This window comes from Condylura cristata, unplaced genomic scaffold (genome assembly GCF_000260355.1).
Source record: "Condylura cristata isolate star-nosed mole 26May11 unplaced genomic scaffold, ConCri1.0 scaffold00019, whole genome shotgun sequence".
Lineage (NCBI taxonomy): Eukaryota > Metazoa > Chordata > Mammalia > Eulipotyphla > Talpidae > Condylura > Condylura cristata.
The window spans coordinates 32,344,695-32,364,983 of record NW_004567120.1 but is presented as its reverse complement, the minus strand read 5'-3'; the positions used below and the strand labels follow the sequence as shown (position 1 = coordinate 32,364,983).

The window sequence follows — 20,289 nt, the reverse complement described above, 5'->3', positions numbered from 1 at the left end:
CCTATGTGATTCTTTGGGCTGGCTGTTTTAGGTTTCCAAGGTTTATCTACATCATTGCCATGTATCACTGCTTCATTGCTTTTTATGGCTATATGTGACTTTTATAAATTAAAAATCTCATAAACAGCTGATTTTAAAAACATCATAAACAAAACCCTTTTGTAAAAATCACTTTATAGACAATAGCTCTAAATCCACTGTCTACATCAACTGTTTGTTTATTTCTGCTTGTCCATTCCTAACACTCCCTTGAATGTCTAACTCTCATGTCTGTTTAAAAGATTATCTCTTCAAGCAGTGTTTTTGTTTTCACCTCTTTATTAAAGTATTTTTGTTCACATAGCACCACCTAGGTGCATTTTCCATGTCTTCCTACCATTGTCCCTGCCCACAACAGGAAAACACACAGCCAGAGAGAGGTTACAGAAATCTTTTGACAAGGACTCAGGTCCATTTGATTGCCTTCAGCAAACTGACGACAGGCAGAAGATGTCTGTGACAGGGTGACACTTTACCTAACATTCACGGTGACTGGTATTTATAGTTTTCACCTTCTGAATGAATATCAAGTATAAATGTTTGCCTTCTATTGTTAATGTCTAGCCATCTCATTATGTGAACCAGGCAAAATTACGTAACATGTCTTTGGTTGATATATAAAGCAGCATTCGTCTCCACAGGTGATGACTCAAATATATAAATATAAGAGAGACTGAGGTTTTTACTCTAAAAAATATGAGCCAGTCACTTAAATTCTACCAGATTTATGTTTTGGAGTGATCTCAGCAACTGCTAAAGGTTGCAGTGAAAACTAAAAAAGGAGGTATGATTCTATGTCTCTGAATTACACACATTGTTGTAGACAAGAGAATGCCTGATTTTAATGGTGGTGATGAAAAGGAAAGTAAACAATCTTAATTTAACATGCACGTGCCACATACTATCCACTAATTCTAATGCGCAGTAAGTGAAGTGTACCATCTTATAGTTCAGCACCAAGTGGAACCTGTGACATTTACTATTTCTACCTATTGAATAGGAATGTAGGTTAGGAGTTTTGCATATGGAATGAGCATATTCCACTATTTAAGCTTGGGCTTCTGCTCTGAATATGACCACAGCAATCTATAAGCACTGTACCAGAAGTTAAGTTGTTAGTGGTAATGCAAATAATTTAAACCTAAAAGGTAGAATCTCTTTATAAGAAGGTTATTAATCTTGTGCCCTTATCACCAATCAAATATACCAAATTAGAAGTTTTGGTTTATTTTCAGAATTACCTTCTAGTAACTAGGTTCCAGCAGATGCAATTAAGTCACAGGTATTTGAGCTGTGTTAATAATGAAAGAACCAAGATATGACACAGTTTTACAGCACTTGAAAGGCTGCCATTTCTCCTCATGATAAAACCTTTATATCGTGAAACTTTGAACTTAACTCAAATTCATTTTTCTCTTTACCATACCGTTTTTTTTTAGTGACAAGGTATCAAATAAACCAGGCATTTGACCTTAAAATAAATTAAGAGTAAAAGGAACACAGTACTATTCCTGTTACAAATTTCATTATACTCTTTCACAAAAAAAGACATACATGCAAACATGAAAGTCATAAGTCATTTATTGAATGAATAGTATATGCAAGGATATCAATAAAAGGAAACTAATACTACAAACTACAATTTTGAAAATAAAGCCAATATAACAGGAACAAAATATACATAACATGAGAGGAATGTTTGATTTTGACCCATAATGCATTCCTTATCTTTACAATTAACCTAAATGTCTGTTAAAACAAAACTGTATACATTGGTCTAACTTTAGCGCTTTTAAAAAAAAGCAACAACATTCTAGAACACTTTTCCTTTGCTTTGAGATACTTAAGATTCACACATTTGTTCAAGTACATAGATTCTGATTCAACAGTAGATCTACATAGCTTGTTATTTTCTTAATATCTTGAATAGCATGTACTCCTGAGCAAGTACTATCTGAAATTCTAAACTGCTGATCTTTGAAATAAAATTATTTCAGTTGTGGGTTTTTAATAAATTGAGATGAAAAGTAAAATCACCCCCCCACCCCCCTAACCCAGGAACAAAGAGTTCTTATTAAAGTATAGAAACTCAAGTCTATCTTTCTACGCTAAAGAACATTTCTTACTAACAATTCTGGTAAGGCAATAAATGCTCCAGAATAATCTTCAATATACGCTTGCAAAGATTACACTGTTTAATATCAATAACAAAAACAAAACAAAAAAAGGGAAAATAAGAAAAAAAAAGGAAAAAAAGAAAAGACGCTTCAAAATTTCAAGCTAAAATATGCATAAAAGACAGTCATGGCAGTATTTTTTGAAATGATGTAAATGTTATATACTTATCAAATGATGTCATGCTTATTAAAACTACAGTTAGGGACTTAAGAGATGAACAGTAAGTACACTGCTGAGGTCCATTTTTCTAAATATTCATACCACAATGTAATTACTACCCAGAAGATGATGATGCTACTTGGGAACATAAGTACTGTACAATTTTTACATTGTAAGGCACTTTTACTCAGCATGTGATGAAAACATGTATAGACAATCAAAATATTGGAAGTATACAACCAAAGGTAAATTGCATGTGACTTCAATTTACATTTCCATTTATAATGCAAGACTGTTTAGCCAATCACACCACAGTGAGAAAAATAGGTAGCCAGCCACTTATCTAGCCAACCAAAAGGTAAAGTGCTATTCTGGTTGCTAGTGGCAGAAAAAGGGTTGAAGAAACCCATATGAAGTCATACAAGTTATTACATGATAACTCTATCAACTGACAGTTAATAGTATTTGAAGTCCTTGACATGATTATTGACTGGCCACTTTTACCCCGACACCTTCCATTTTTCCTAAAAACATCATTACAGTAGTTGTCCAAAAATGAAGGTGCTCTATTGTTCTATGGGTAAATCTTATGGCACACAATGTAAAAATAATCTAGACACAGTGATTCAAAGAGTTAAAATGATGGGTTTCAAGCTGTTATAAGGAAATAAAATACAGATCCTTTGGGAAAAGTCACATAGCTTGGTAAACAAACATTTAGATCTGTCGCTGCACTTCAAGTCATGGTGAATTTAGAAAATCCATCACATACACACAAAGAAACCCAATGGCCTATTTAGAGCAAAAGGAGAAAACTTACAGGGCAACCCACTACTAAAGCTAGTTTCCTTCTAAAAATAACAAAAGATGGTTAAAATAAAGCAATCATTGAGTCCCTTTATTTAAGTACATGTGTGACTACACACTTGACAAATGTGACCTTAAGGGACTAGCAGTTAAAAATGATCAGTCATTAAGCACAGTGTAATTTTCCACCTGTTACGTTTTAACAAAGCGTTTCCATCAGCTGCAGAGTCTCCATGTACAGTCAAGTTGACATGTTATTTCTTGTTTGCTAATTTGCTTTAATGTGGTAGGGCTAACTAATGATTCAGGAATCAGAATCCCTACCCTCAATGTTGAGGTGCTATGGTAACATTAGGCAGACCACAACTAAAGTTTTTTGGTTTTGCCAATAAGAAATACATAAATGTGCTTCAGCAGGTAAGTGGAAGAAAATATCACTAGCTAGAAATGCCAGTCTGAAAATCCTTTCTAAAATGCTGGGTTCTTACCCTTTGAGAACAAATTTTGATTTGAGCCCTACCAGCAGGAAAGTAGGGCACAAAAGCCTATTTAATAGATAAGCAAAGCAATGAATGAAAACATTAAAAATATTAAATAAAGTTTCTAAAATAGTGGTCACAAAATTAAAAATAAATACTGTTTTATGCGAAGACGGTTTCTGACTCCTAGAGCACGAGGCCTCCTTACATGCTTTGGGCCAACAGGTGAAGTGTTCCACACAGCACGGCACTTGAGAAGATGGGGCTTCAGACATGGTGGCTAAAGTCCTCAGTGAGTGGTAACCCTTTAAATCTTAAAGAGGTTTAATTTGCTGTTGCCAAAAGTTAGTTTAAACTTGGAAGGATCCAATCATTTTGCACGAAGCTCTTTGTGTGACATAAAAAGAGAAGAGGTTTACAGTCAAGAGAATTTTGGCATAAGCACTGGAGCTCATAGCTTATAATCACCAGGTGCCGAGTTGATGCTGGTCAGTGAGAACAACTTTAACAGGAACCAAATGAAAGCTTTAGCACACTTCTTGGAAGAGATTTTTAGCATATGCTGTCAAAGCCAAGAGCAAAAGAAGGTTCTCTTCATTTCTAGCCTCCATTACTTGAATGTGGAAAAAAAATTTCACAAATTCCCAAGTGTTGCCTCCAGAGGCATATTTGCACTGTAAAGTGAAATTTGCTTATGCTTCCCCCTTGAGTATGAATCCACTAAACAAACTCAGACACTCTAAACAGTAGAACTTTGTTCAGTCCAGCATATAGCTTACTTCATTTCAATGTCTGCTTTAACTGTTGACACTATACACAGGGTTAATAGTGTTTCAATTGCTTTCCAGAAATTGCAAACTACAGCTATATAATATCAACATGTCAAACTCTGCCATCTAGTGAAGGCTCATAAAACAAAGAAGACGTTTTTTAGGCAGTTCAATGAAGGATCTAAGAGTCGGGCAGTAAAAAGTTACAAACCCTTTTTGATTTTAGAAAACAGTGAAAAAAGAATAGTAGTTATGGATGTCTTATTCATTCCCAGTTTTCTAACTCTGTGCCATGAACCTGTTTAAAAGATGATAAAAGAATGTAAAATATGATGTTTGAGGGGGAACACAATAAATATAATGCTACTGAGGTGCACAAATATCTTACTGCTCTGACATTACAACTACAATGGTTAATAGGGTAGATAGCTTTTATTACTGTTACAAAATCAGCTAGCTTAAAAAAAAAAAACAAACTATGCAGGACTCCACAATCCTCAGCTTAACTAACATGCTTAACTAACAGAGTAGCATTAAAAATCATACATCACTATTTCAACATCTATTTATCGGCGTGCACTGTATCCTGAAAACAGAGATGATATAATTAACTTTCATACCTAGTTTCCATTAAGTTGCTGTTGAGTTAGTTGCTGCTGATCAATTTCTACTTTTCCCCGGCTTTTACTCTCTCGTTCCTCATCTTCTTCATCTCTCTCATCATTTCCACTATGATTTTTACAATATAGTCTACAATGATGAAAGATAAAAATCTCAAGATGTTTTGTCATTGTTGAGGAGAATATATTTACTCAGTGGATGAGATGCCCACTGAACTTGTGGATTTCTCATCCACACTTAAAAACACACAGACACAGGTCCATTTCTACTTAAAAGATAGGAAAGCACTCTATTATTGAGATAATTAAGTTTATCTGAAATAAGAGGTTTAGGATGACACTATCTTATATGTATAAAAATAAAGCCATTCCTCATTTTGTGCAATGAAATTACAAATTAAGTTTTTGGCCAACTTTAAAATACCAACTTTTGGTATATAGGCAAAATAATAAAATTCTGTAATGTTTTATACATGCAATTAAAAGTATATTTCAGGAAGTTATAGTCCACATATACTGCTACTCTGTACTTACATTTTATTCCAACTACTCAAATGCCTTTTCATCATTAGCGGGCTGGCGTTCATTAAAACGCCTGCGAGAGTCACTGAATGCTGCTTTCCAGGCACTGCTTTTGGTCTGTGGTTTAATCTAGACTAATTCCTCCAAATTCTTTTTTTTTTTCCCACAATAGTCACTTTTTGAGAAGAATTAAGACTTTGAGAAGAACTGTCATCTACACCACATTCTGGATTTGTCTAACTGTGATACTGTTTTATTTGTTTTTTTCTCTCCCAATAGTTCCAGTACAATGGAAATAAGGTTAAAGGGCTTGGTTAGCTTCCAGTTCAACTTTTCTATGTTAGTCTTTGATACTCTGAAGTATGACCCTGCATAATTCAGGAGGATGTAATTTCAGATTGTACTTGCTATTATTGACAGTTTGATCATTTGGTCAAGGGGGGTGTGATGGACAGATCTCTTCATTGAAAAGGTACATTTTCCCATTTAGAATGAGAAAATAATCTCTGGAGTGATAATTTGACACCATGCTGCTCTGACAACCTTTTATACCTTCAGGGTGTACATACTGTATACTTGACCTTCACCCCATTTTTAATGACAAGAACACTGCAAGTGATTTTGGACAAGGGTTTGGACCATTTATAATATAATGTTTAATACCAATGTATATTTTTAACTACTCCCACCTTAATCAAAGAGGGGTGGGTTGATACTGCCTCAGTTCTAGGACAATTGAATACAAGATGGAACAAAGCTTAAAAAAAATGCTTCGTGGATGCCCTCTGGTGGCCAACAATGCACAATAAGTGATCACAGGATTCTGTCATAAATAATCTTAACTAAATTTTGCTGAAAATGTTCCTAACATATGAGTAGAATAAAAGGCACAAGCAGGGTAGGATTGGACAACCATAACAACTGGCTTCAGACTTAGTGTTGTAACATTTTCAGTAAAACTATGGAGAATTGGTATCTACAAATGCTGCATATTGGGAATCGTTTAAAAAAAATCACAAGTTTGAATATCAAGAATTCCTATATATTATAGCTGTAAAGTAAGTTGTCCCAAAATGTAACAGGAATCTAAGCCTTCTAACCAAAGTAGTTAAAAGGGCTTTCACCCCTTAATCTATCATAGAAAAAAATATCTCACCAGAACGCTACACACAGATCTCTGTCATTCTTTAATTGCCACGCAGTGTTCTAGTAAAATGCATGTACCAAAATGCATTCATTAAGTCTCCTGAAATTTTCTATGGTTCTTTTCTTTTTTTAATTCTTCTGCTAGTGTGGGTGAAAGGTTAATAAAAATCTCTTCCTGTTTTGCATGAGAGTTTGACCTTTGGTTAGCTCTAAGCTCTGTTCTTTGGCAACTTAATACAAATTGGTATGTGAACTATTTTAAAAACTAAGCTATGTTACTCCCAATTAGCAGACAATTCTAGATTGGAAGAACTGTAAATATTCTGATAAGAAATTGTATCTTTGGTTCTCTCTCAACATGGTGTCACCAGAACATTATCTACACCTACCTATAAACCAATGCCAGAAGAGGTGCTGGATCGATGGGGTAGGAGGCTTTTCAGACAGAGTGAACTGCATGCCTCTAATATGGATCGTATCTTACTGGACCTAAGTTGTGACTGCTATATTCACTGCTGTAAGGACTCCCACAAAAAAGCGTTATTTGATGTTGCCCCTGCTGGCAAGTTGTAGAGCTCCTTTCTGGATCCTTCTTAAGTAGACCAATAATATCTGTAGTAATCCTGACACTTTAGGATGCCCTAGAGAAGCTAAATGATTCAATGCAATAAGAGTTGCACACACATCTTAGTATTGCATGCTCACTTCTCTGAGATAAAGACTAGTAGCTAAAGGTTTTAGTTTTCAATGATACATTGCTTTCCTAAAAGGCTGTACCAATTTATATCTTACCTTAGCACTGAATGAAAATGCCAGTGTCTTCAAAAGCTAACTAATATTAGATAAATGCTACTAAGGTCTGCCTATCTGATGGGCAAAAATTGCTAAGATCTTATTTTCACCTGCATTTCCTTCATTACCTACAAGGTTCAACAGTGTTCCACATGCACATAATAACCTATGGCTATTTCTTATATGAACTGCCTGTTCATGTCCTCGACTCACATTTTAATCAGGTTGCATTTTTCTTCATTATTTGGAGTTCTCTTCATACAGTCTAATATTAATGAAGTGAAATAAAAACAGTATCCCACTGTGCTTAGGAAAGGCCTTCTATACTAGAGATTATAGAAAGGTCTTCTACAGGTTCTACTCAAACAGTTTTACTTTTCAGTTAGATTTTAATCCAACTAAGATTTATTTTTGGGTACAGTTTGAAGTACGGAGCCAATATTTTTCTAAATATATATCAGGTACTGAATAATTCATCCTGTCACCACAGAAATTTAATACTATAATAATATAAACAATTCCATCAAAGAATGGAACTCTTTCCTGTGATCTTTGTCACTGTGCCAGTGCCATACTATTTGATTACTTTAAGACTGTTTTCAGTATAAAATATGGAACGTTTTGTCAATTGCAATATAATTTTTCTTGCTGAATGTGCTAGACTAGCTGACTACCCCAATGTCATATTTTCCCCTTCCCTCTAAAGTGCTGGATCATATTTTATTTGGATAGCCATATGCCCAATACAAGTATAATTCCTAGCCTCCCTTGGACATGCAACTCCATTCTGGACAGTGACATGTAGAACAGAAGTGTGTGGGATTTCCTGACTAAAGACATCTCAGCTGGAGAACAGTCACTCTGTCCTTCTATTTCCCTTTGCTCCAAGGCCCCAAGGATGGGAGAGCAGAAAGATGGTAATCTGGTACACTAAAAGGATGCTTGCTCTGTCTTTTAGAGGAGAAACATATTTCTATCTTGAAGTATCTAAAAAGTTCCCATTATAAAATAAAGTAATTAAATAAATACTAATAGAAAATCATATCACATTTATTTTTACTCTCCTAATAAATCTGTCAACAATTTGGACTTGATTAAATTTTATTGTATTTTGCTATTCATTTGGACCCTGTGTAGTATGTTTTTTTAAAAGAAAATGTAGTAAGTATTCAAATAAGATTAGACCAATTGCAAGTATAGGGCTCAATGTGGAAAACTAAAGCAAAATTTTAATATGGAAATCAGTTCTTTTCAGAGGTTCTCTTATTCTGCCATACCAATGCTTATGCTGGCTAATATGATTTGTGTCCTTCCCCTTACATTCTTATTAGTATTTTCCCTTCAGTGTGTTAGATAGATTAGAATCCTCGGTAGCTCGAGGGTTCACTGTTCAGTGAACAGAAAATGTAAACAGCAGGTTACACGTAAGATTACACATATTTAAGGACTTTAACCAGGTAAGATGTTATTTGACCATATTAAATGCTAACTACTTCTACAAAAAAAAAGAAAATGTACTAAGTATTTAGTGTGTGTATGCATGTAGGGAGGGGTAGATGAGCATTTTTTCCCTTTACATTTAACTATTACTGTTTTTAAAAATTCATCTTTGATTTTTTAGGTTGACATTATCAATAACAAATATTAACAATTTTAGTTTTCTTCTCTATAATGTCTATTATACATTTTTCCTCCTTTTCTTGTTGTACTGGCTTAACCCTCTAGAAAACATTAAATAATATTGGCCATTGGCACCCTTGTAGTCTTGTTCCTGATCTGAATTAAAGTGTATCGGTACAGTGGTTTTCAATTAAAGAGGAACATGAAAATCACCCAGGGAGTCATTAGAACGTGGTTCTGGACCTCAATACACTGAATTTAAATTTGAGGGTGGAGCCAAAGTGGGAAATTTTTTCCCTAATAAATGACACGCACTATATAATATTAGTTTCAGGTGCACAATGCCACGCTCTGACATTTGTAGAGTGTGCAAAATTATCATCACTGTAAGCCTATCTGCCATCTAAGCAATCTTTCTAATTTGCAACACTATACACTGTTGCCTATGAGTTCCATGCTGTATACATTCCCCATGACTTTTTTTACCCTAAAATCTTTACTGTTTAATATAAACATTTATTTAGGTAGTTATTTTCAGTCACTGACATAGAAAATATTTTTATTAAAGTATACTGACATTTATTTTGTAACTGGAAATTTGTGCCACTTTAATCCCTCTTCACCTATTTCAATCATCTCCCCACCACCAAATCTCCTCCTCATTAGTAGCCACCAATCTGAGGAACATTTCTAAAGAGGCCCTATGTTCCCCAGGTGATTTGGAGCTCAGTCCTAGTTAAAAACCATTGTTCCTCTTCTTGTGGTCATTTCTTAAATGTACTGTTAAGAATCCCAGCTTGTCAGAGATGTTTATTAAAACTTAGAAATGAAAAATAAATAAAATTTGGAAATGGAATTTAAATGGTACCAAGTATCTTTTCAACATTAACCAGGAAGGTTTTTCTTTACTGTATAAATTAGAATAGATCACATTTATCCATTTCCTAATTTTGAACAGTCTCCAAGCTGCTAGCATACAGTACTGGAACTTATTTTTTTCTAACAACTCATTGAGGCTTTTTGGAATGTATTTATAAAAGTTAGATGGACTTATATCTATTTTTAATTTTTGTTTTAAAAATACTATCTTTATCAGGTATGGTATAAGTTATGCAAGTTTTATAGAATAGACCAAGAGGTTTCTTTCTTTTGTTATGAGCTAAATCTCTAAATATCACTAGAGTGATGTGTTTCTGATGGCTTGACAGAAATCACTAAAAGAGCACCCATGCCTTTATTGTTAAAGTTTGGCAAGCTTTATAAACACAACATTAGCACTTCATGTAGTCACCCATATGACTGGCTGACTGCTTGCACAAACTGCTTTGCGTGCGAAGTAAGAGACCCTGGGGCAGGGATTTACTGCTCACAGGGCATGTGAGTGGAAGTATAATACAACTCACAAAGGCAAATCAAATCCGAGATTCCTACCAATTTATACTCCATTTGATTCAACAAAAGGACCATTAAAGATACACATTTATACCACTAACGCAATGTAGGATGGGTAAAGAAGACCCATTAAAGATGGGGTAGCACTTAATCAGAAATCTCCAAATCTACTTTCATCATCCTTCTCACAGCATCTTGAGTTCTATATTCAAACCACAGCCTGTCCCAGATCTCAGCGATTCCACCTGGGCCCTCAGCAGTGGCCTATAACTCACCTTCCCACTTGCACCCTTGCTCCTGTCCCACCTACGAATCTTGTATTTGCTATTCTCTGCCTACCACACCAGATTCATTTTTATCCTTCATTTCAGTTCCAGCACTACCTCTGTAAGGAAGGTTCCTAAAGATTCCCAAATTACAGAGTAGATTAACTCCTCGTTATATGCTCTCACGGCTCTCTGTAACCTACCCTTTACAGTACTTACTAATGAAAATTTATTACATAATACTTATTCGTGTGGCTACTTAATAAATGTCTCTCCAAGTGGACTGTCAGTGCATGAAGGCACAACCTGTGTCTACTATGATCATTGTTATACACTCAGCCAACAGCACAATGCCTGGCACATAGTAAACGTACTAAATACTGGTTGAAAAAAATGCTAATTTAGGGATTGACGTTCAGAGGAAAATGCCAACTGCAGTAACCATTTCTTGCAGAGAACTTGGTATTCTATACTTGGCACAAAAACCAATGAAGAATAGTGATCAAGTAAACTAATGTCATCTATTTAAGGCAGTTATTTAGTGACAAGTCCAGGAAAATGGATATTTTCTTACTTGTAAATTCCTCGTGACATATTTTCAATGTATTTAGCTTTGTCTTGTACTCCACAGTGGTAATGGTAAGTCTTAACACAGGCTTTTATTTCACATCCAATAGTAGCACCAGGCTGACTGCAAAGTGTACATTTCTGTTTAAGGGGAGAGAAAGAATAATCATAAGCAATATGACAGTTTATACAATGTTATTTATTCTAATTTTAGCCATACTTTAGCCAAACATTCCAGTTTACAGCCAATTTTCTATTGAAAAAGAATGCACTGAACTTTTTAGAGCACAAACAATGCTACAATTTAAACCATATTTTGATAAACTTCCTAAGATATCATCCCCTGCTTTCATTATTTAATTGTACTAACCATCAGGGATCTGTCATCTAAACATAAAAAAGACAATACTTAATGTTGTAAAACTGCCAAGTACACAAAAAAAAGGATACCCTATATTTTAGTGTTAACTTTTCTTCCTCCCTGGGATCAGCTCCTTTGCTATTATGATGGGGGAAAAGAATGAAAAGAAAGGAAAGCAATTCCCCCAGAAAGGGACTGCTACTAAGCAAGCAAAAGAGCACAGGGAGACTACAGGGGCTGCAATCTTTTGAAGACTTCTCAGTTTGGTCCAGATCAGCCTTCCCTCAAAACATGTTCTCAGATTCAAAGGTAATTGTTGACAAGGTTTGCTAGTGAAATAAATTTGAGAAATGCTAGTTTAAACAGATTACTTGATTGCAGTATTTCTCAGCCTTTTCTCCAGAAAGGAGGCTATAGTAAAGTTTATTGGGGTCCAGATGCGCTTTTATTTTTGGAGGGATGCCAACAGCATTTTGGCAAATTAATTTCCTTTGGAGTATATATGGCAAAATGCTATGTTAGTGTTTACACTATTTCAATAATGTAGAGGTGGATAAGTCGATCAAAGAATTTATCATGGGATCTAGCCTTCCAGGTGAGGATCTTCATCACCTAGTTGGACTTTGTTTTATCATACAATATTGCTCTGTATGGTATGAAGAGATCTCAATAGTAATATTGTTTAGTAATATTGTTGTTTTAAAGGAGCTTGATTTTTAAAAGAGCAATCAAAGTGTCAATGAACTGGATTTAAATGGAAACAGGTAATGTCAACAATCTTTAAAACTTCTAAACTGCAGTTCCACAAAAAAGGGTCATTTCTAATGGATTCAAACAAATATCATCAATGTCTGAAACTACTACATGAAAGACTGAAGGGAAACTTCACAAGGAGGGATCAGACTCACCACCTGAATCCAAGAATCAGACAGTATTATCTGTCTGGTATCATAAAATATGGGTACAGCTTAATCTGTGATGTATTCTTGACCCCCAAATGTTAAAACTGAATCTAAGCGAGCTTTACATTTATCTAATTTCCACTTTAAAAGAAAATCTGGCGGATAGAAGAACAAGTTAAATGGTATCATGAATAAGCAAACAGACAAAAATGCAGGACATTCTACAGGACAATAAATTCATTTTCTACAACGAGACAATGGCAAACAAAGACAGAAATAAGAGACAGGGAAGAGGGCGTGCCCTAGCTCACTCAGGGGCTACATAACATCCACATCTAAAGAGGGGGTCCTCCTTTGGATTCTGATTCACACAAATCAACCTTAAAAAGATCTCTGTGAGACAACTGGGGCAATACAAATACAAACTGGGTGTTAAATGACACCGAAGACTTGTTAATTGATAAGGTGTAATGACGTGGTTAGGTAAGAAAATGTCCAACTTTTAAGAGATACATACTGAAATATGTAGAGGTGAAATGATATGAAGTCTCAGCTCTGCTTTAAAATACTTCAAGCAACAAGAATAAAAGGAATAGATGAAACGAGTGCCGCAAATTCTTGATAACTGATGAGTCAAGGTGATGGATAGACGTGTGTTACTAGTTTTTCTAATTTTGATGTTTGAAAATTTCACAATAAAAATTTTTAATTAAAGTCATTTCTAGAGACAATTGCTCTTAAAGATTTTGCATTCCACTGACATTTCATAAGGTTCATAAACTATAAAGGAGTAAGCGATCAATAAAGATGCCAATATTTCTTAAAGCTATTTATTAGTAAATTCAGTATTTTTAAAAACATGAGACTTAGGCACATTTTATAAAGGAAACTTTAAAGCTATGATTAACATTTTAAAAGACATAACTGTGTATGTGTACTTTAAACAGAAAGCTCTGAAAGAGTATTTTTTCCTTTTATTAAAAAAATGAATAACAACATGGGGGAAGTTCTGAATATTCTATCAGGGTTATGGAATTTTTTCAAGCAAGCTTAAATAATATAACATTTTAAACTTAATGAGGTGTGTCACATTCACATCTTCATTTATTTTATTAAGACTCAAATGTTCTGAAAAAAAATCTCAGTATAATTCTCTTAAGTAACGAAATTACAGAGAGAAGAATAAGTTTCAGTAACATCAGCATCTTTTATTATATTACAAATAAGTCAATATATATTTTGCTTTAACATACGAACTATTTTATATTACTTTTTTAAATTACTGGGTAAGTTTGAGATGTGTTCTAGATCTAAAGCAGAAAAGCAGAAGAGTATTGTTGCATAACATAATATATAAAACCACAGACCATTCTTTTTCCTCGTTTAATCTCCTGAAGTACAGTCTTAATATCAAAATCTCCAAATTCTGCTCTTGATGTTGTTGTAAGCTGGACTGTACCAGAAGAAAATAACTAGAGAAAAAAATGGAGGAACATTTAATATTCAGAATCCTTGTGAGGACAAGATCAAATAATCTAATTACAAATATGTTATATTACTTTGATATCCTGAGAAAGATAGCTTTTCTTAATAATCTAGCATCATGGTGGCACAGAGGTTAAAGTTAAAGCCTCAGCACTATCAAACTAATGCAAGCCACTGTGACATGACTTTGAACCCCAGCCAGGGAGCTGGCCCACATGGCACAGCAAGACCTTTCTTGTCTCATCCACTGCTCCCTTCAGCAGTGCATTCATTAGATCTGCCTGTTCTGCTCCCCAATCTGTCTCTGGTTAATCCTCTCACCTCTGTACTTCTGAACTACACCCCCATCTTATAGGCATACATAAATAAAAATCTTCAAACAATAATAATCACCCACCAACTTATATATTTTTGGCATATTCACTTGGCTGGTTAGAATACCCAAATTTGCCAGCATGGAAATCAGGATAAATACTTCATTAAACAAAGATGATTTCAATGGCAACCTTTATCTTAACTGTTTATATTTCCAAAGTTTTAAAAAGTTGAAAAAGGCAAATTTTAACCATAAATGCAGATCAGAATCACCTGGAGACTTTTATTTTCATATTAGACATGTCTGAGTTACTCCAGGAGGATCTAGGTGCACACATTTCAACAAAAGTTCCCCAGGAAAATACGATATGCACCTCTGGTTAAGAACATTTGCTATGTTATAATTTAAAAAATCTAATCATAAATGGGGTGAATCATTCAATACAATCTAATTTTAAAATGTTTAGGTATACTGTATGTCAGGCTTGGACCTAAGGCTGCAAAGGTTCTCAAAGAATTTAAGAGTCTGTTGGGAGAAACAGTCTCATAATGAAAAACTGCAATGCAGTGAGTTAGACCAGTAATAGAAGATAGCAGAGGTCAAATACATCCTTCATGACACCTTTATAAAGCCGGAATTTTTTAGTCACGAAATAAAAAGTACCCTATCTGGTTACTGCTAAATGCTTAAAACACACACACACCAAAAACTCCGTCTGGAACTATGCCTACCATGCACTTATAATGCGCAGCTGCTTTCTTAGCATTAAATATATGCAGTTTTCCTCTTGCTTCATTTTCTTCTTCCCCTACATGACAAAATCCACATTTAGGTCTGGTGTCACTAGGGCTGCTTCTGTGTGGAGACCTATCCCTCTGCAGATGTAAAAACAACAACAACAAAAAGAAATGAAAATATGCTATCAGTACTGCAAACTTAGTTAACATTTCAAATGAGGAACCCTACCCATAAACATAACTTAGATGAAATCTTCACGGTGCATTAGAAAGTAAGAACATTCTCTACTCACATAAGAACTACTTTCCATTTCATCTGTTCCATGGGAAGATGTGGACCTGGTATCTTCCGACAGTCCTTTAAAATTAGTTTTTCGTGGCCTTCCTTTGCGACTTTTCTTTTTACTTTTAGGTGATGAGGGCTCCAGTTCATGTTCATTAAAACTGTCTTCTAAATCAGCTGCTTAAAAATGAATAAAAACTTTACATGGGCTAATCTTAAAATGAGCACTAGTTCTTGGGTCCTCAAAACACACGTTTCTCCTTAGAATGAAATTGCCTCCAAGAAGAAATGGTTTGCATTATGCTCAATAAAACAACCTAACATTTCATATAAATGGACCAAAAATCAAATACAGAAGTTTTACTATAAGCACTGTAACATTATTCTCTTCAAATCTATGTCTATAAAAATGAGTTTTGTGATCTTGACATTTCAAACACTAGTAAGTCAGTATTTAAAATTGTCTCCTTTATTTATACCACAGGTGCCAAAAAGGTTTATCTCACCCTGTTGCTGAAATTAGAACAAGTACTTAGAAAATAAACTGACTATAACTTGAAAACCTAAATGAAAACAAAGTAGATAGATGTACCTGTACTGTGCGATGTAACAGCAACTAGCAACAGGTGACTTTAAAAAGTTTCAGTCACTTAGTCCATAGCTAATTGGAAACTTCAGCTTCTCAGTCACAGTGACCACATTTCAGGTGTTCATTGTCACATGTGACACCACAGAAATGTTCTATCAAACAGCACTGCTCTTGATAAACAAATGTCACGTATTAAAGGAATTTCTAATGTAAGTGGCAGAAAACTGCTGCAAGTGGTTATGTATATTTTAAAGGAAATATGGAAATTTTAGAACTGCATTTCCCATGAATTTGAAAAATAATTTCTACCATCCAAAGAAAGTATTTCACTCTTATTAAATACAAGAATTTTATTTATTGAGGGTCTACTGTACACAAGAAAATATGTTTAGTGTTCAAGAAGTTATAAAAACCAACTGATCATTAGTCTTAGGGTCAATCTATAGGAAGTTTTAGGCATAGTTCTTAGTATCTTCATTGTTTTTTCCTTTTACTGTAAGTTGATGACTGTACTTCCAGTGGTTAATTTCTCAGTAAGAAAATAAATTAGACCCTCCCTGGTGGTGCAGCGGGTTAAAGCACTGCACTGAGAAGCTAAAGCCACTTCCGCATGAGTTCGATTCCCGCCTGCCCTGGAGGTGACCACATGGTGCGGCAGACCTCTCCTGACCCGCCCACTGTTCCCCTCAGCAGTGTACTTTGTCCATCTGCCTGTTCTGCTCCCCACGCTGTCTCTGGTGAAGCCTCTCACTGCCCCTGAGCCTCTGGCCTGTACCCCACTTCTGTATGCACAAATAAATAAATCTTAAAAAAAAAATAAAGTAAATTAACTTCTATTTTCAATGCTAATATCTTATGTAGCACATACTTCAAAAGTTTTTGCTTTTTCAGAAGTGAAAGCACATGTGTTGTGATAAGAAAAGGGTAATTCAATTAGTATACTTAAATATACAAATTCCAAGAATTGAGAACATTAGATTATTTGGAAAACATTTAATGATATTTGAGGGACAAAGGAAGTGGGAAAGGTAAAGGTATCAATGAACAGTGCTTTACAGGCAGTAAGACAAATTCCTGTGACTAATCATTCCTCTGAAGACAGAAGTTAAGCAAAGCTGTCTTCTTATCTGAACACTACAGCAAATTCTGCATCACAATACACCACCTACTTTAAACATTCCATTTTTAAGACAGAATTTCATTAAAGTTGTTAGAATTACTTGTACTTGCTAAAATTTTTAAATTCTTAGAATGAAATCATGACCAAATGTTTCATTTTGATATGTCATGTAATACATACATACATACATACATATATATATAAAATTCTGTTATTTACAATGAAACAAATAATCACTAACACTATAATACTATATTATTAAAGAGCTAAAAAGGAATTGCTTAACTGATTCCACTATCTGGCCAACTTTACTAACTCTTCATATGGCTTCTTTGCCCTAAATATGGAATCCCTCAGTATAAAACTTTAGAGGATTTAACAGTGATAGTTCAAAAAAAAGTGAAAACATACAAAGAATTGATAGATTTAACTATAAAAGGTTTTCAAACTAATAAATATAAAAAAGAAAGAATAAACTGGAAAGAAATTTGTACTTGTGACAAAGGATTCTTAGTATTTCATAGTATAATCTGATAAAAGATGAAGACCCCTCCCCCCAGAAAAAAAAATTAAGCAGGCCTCCCCAGTGGCCTAGGGGTTAAGCCTCAGCTCTATCACCACTAGGGGCCTGAGTTCAATCCCCAGCCAGGGAGCTAACTCACATATGGTACAGCAAACCTCTCCTGTGTTGCCCACTGCTCCCCTTAGCAGTGTATTTCAGTAGATCTGTCTCTGTTCTGCTCCCCATCCTGCCCTGTCTCAGGTGAATCCACTCAATTCCCTCCCACCCCACCCCCCCACTTCGGGCCTATACCCAATTCTTCTACACACACATACACACAAAAAGCGCGGAGGATACAGACTGGATTATTCTTTAAAGAAAAGAAAAAAAAGGATTAAGCATGTGACTTAATAACTCACAGAATGGGGCCCTCCCTTGTGGCCCAAGGAGTTAAAGCACAACACTAAGAAGCTGTCCACAGTCACTGCAGTGGGAGTTTGATCCCCAGCCAGGGAGGTGACTCACACGGCGCAGCAGACCTTTCAAGTTTTGCCCACTGCTCAGCAGTAGATCCAGCAGTGTTTCAGCAGATCTGCCTGCTCTGCTCCCCACTCTGAGTCTGGTGAATCCTCTCAGGTCCCCCTTATACCTGTGGCCTGTACCCAAGTTCTGTGTGCATAAGTAAATAAAATTTTAATAAATAAATAAAAATAAAACACTGGCACAGGAAATCAAGAGAAGAGACTAGCAAGGTTGAAAATCAACCCTGATTGTATCTGGGAATCCAGAGGCGGTAATGGCGACGTTTCAAATGGGCAGAGGAAAGACACAACAGCACAAGTGGCGATCTGTTTATTGGAACTGAGATTCCTTTTCTCACATCCACTACAGATGAATTAACAAAGAATCATAAAATAACAAACTACAAATGATAATAGAAGAAAACAAAAGAGAATGTTTTGTATCAAAGTCCGAAGTTGAAAACCCCAGAAACACTAAATGAAAATATTGAGATTTGACTAAAAATATAGAAATTTTTGTATGCAAAAAGCACCATAAACTAAGTTAAAAGAAAATGATAAATTAGAAAGTCCTTTGTATGGAATGATAGAATCAATATCTATATTACAGAAAGAACTATGATTCAATTTTTAAGACAAACTTCAAGAGAAAAACGGCAATTTCACAGAAGAAATAAAAATGACTAAAAATACAAGAACAGAAGCCCAACCTTACTAGCATTAAGAGGAAATGGGAATTAAATGACATAATGGGATTAGCAAAAATTAAAGACTGAAAATATTTATCGTAGATATGAGGAACCGGACCCTTTCATATACTAATGGTAGCAGCATAAAGTGGGTACATGTGCCAATACTTAATCCCAATGTTAAATGCACAGACCTTTTCCCTGGAGATCCATTTCTAGAACTTTATCCTACAGAGCCACCTGTATAAATACACAAACATGTATGTACAAGGAAGAGCAAGGCAGTTCCATTTATCCTTATGAAAGAAATACATGTTACTGATTTTTGCTTACAGAGAAATTCTTCAATTATTCTAAGGTATATAATATAGCTGTTAAAAAGAATAAAGTTAATCTATATGCACTTATAGTTAAGAAAGTCTGCAATCTATCATAGAATGAATAACATGATATATACAGACAGACAATGATGCCATTGTATTAAAACAGAATGAGATTTGGGGATTAAAAGATGGGTTTTTATGAACCTATCTGTTTTAATTCAATAGTAGTTTTATACTATTTTTTAAAAATTAGTACTTATGGCCCTCCCTGGTGGCATAGCAGGTTAAAAAGCACAGCACTAAGAAGCTAGCCACTTCAGCATGAGTTCAATCCTCCGCCAAGGAGGTGATCCACATGGCGTGGCAGGCCTCTCTTTACTCACCCGCTGCTCCCCTGAGCAGTGTGCTTTGTTGATCTGCCTGTTCTGCTCCCCACTCTGTCTCTAGTGAATCCTCTCACCACCCCTGCCCCTCTGGCCTGTACCCCAGTTCTGTATGCCTAAAAAAATAAATCTTTTAAAAAATTAATACTTATACCAAAGTACACCCTTTATAACTAAAATAACATATAATATCCAATGTGGTGAGAGGAGGGGTTAAGGTCCAATTGATAGAATGTAATCTAGCGTATTCCTCTGAGAAAAAGCAGTATGGCAGTATGTATCAGGAACCTTGAAAAGGCTGAACCCTTTTGACCCAGTGATTTTATTTTACCTAAAATAATTAAAATCACACATGAAAATATGAACACAAAGCTAGTCATAGCACCACTGTTTAAATTATCCTTGCTTACTTTCCCTCTCATTTAAAATTGAAAATGTCTTAAAATTTTAGAAAGTAATTGCTGTACTTAGTAATTATTAAAAACTATATACACAGTGAAAAGTGAAACTCTTCCTTTCTACTAGATTCTACCTGCATTGCAAGCCCAGCTGGTGCCCTAGATTTCTTGTTTCCATCCGTTCTTATATACTCCCTCCCTTCCTCCTTTCAAGGCAACTGTTATCTGCTTCTTTTCTCAACTTCAAGGGCTAAGAACCCAAGATTTTGAATCCTGCATGTGTTCTTGGCCTGAGCCCTACTTCAGGATTCTTGAATGAATTA

At 35.1% G+C, this 20,289-nt stretch overlaps 1 protein-coding gene across 2 annotated transcripts in view; it reads right to left on the bottom strand.

The window, feature by feature from the left end:
* Positions 1 to 1,601: 1,601 nt before the first annotated feature.
* Positions 1,602 to 20,289, bottom strand: part of PHF6 (PHD finger protein 6) — a 45,163-nt gene continuing 26,475 nt past the window's right edge. Inside the window, exons 6-11 of one of the 2 annotated variants that reach the window (XM_004685822.1) lie at positions 15,452 to 15,618; positions 15,153 to 15,296; positions 13,988 to 14,092; positions 11,365 to 11,498; positions 5,053 to 5,182; positions 1,602 to 4,730 (exon numbers count right to left, since the gene is read on the bottom strand). In XM_004685822.1, the coding sequence (XP_004685879.1) occupies positions 5,053 to 5,182; positions 11,365 to 11,498; positions 13,988 to 14,092; positions 15,153 to 15,296; positions 15,452 to 15,618 (680 nt within the window). In that variant the 3' untranslated portion in view covers positions 1,602 to 4,730. Of the gene's footprint in view, positions 4,731 to 5,052; positions 5,183 to 11,364; positions 11,499 to 13,987; positions 14,093 to 15,152; positions 15,297 to 15,451; positions 15,622 to 20,289 lie in introns of both variants that reach the window. The other variant, XM_012727295.1, reaches the window with a different exon arrangement.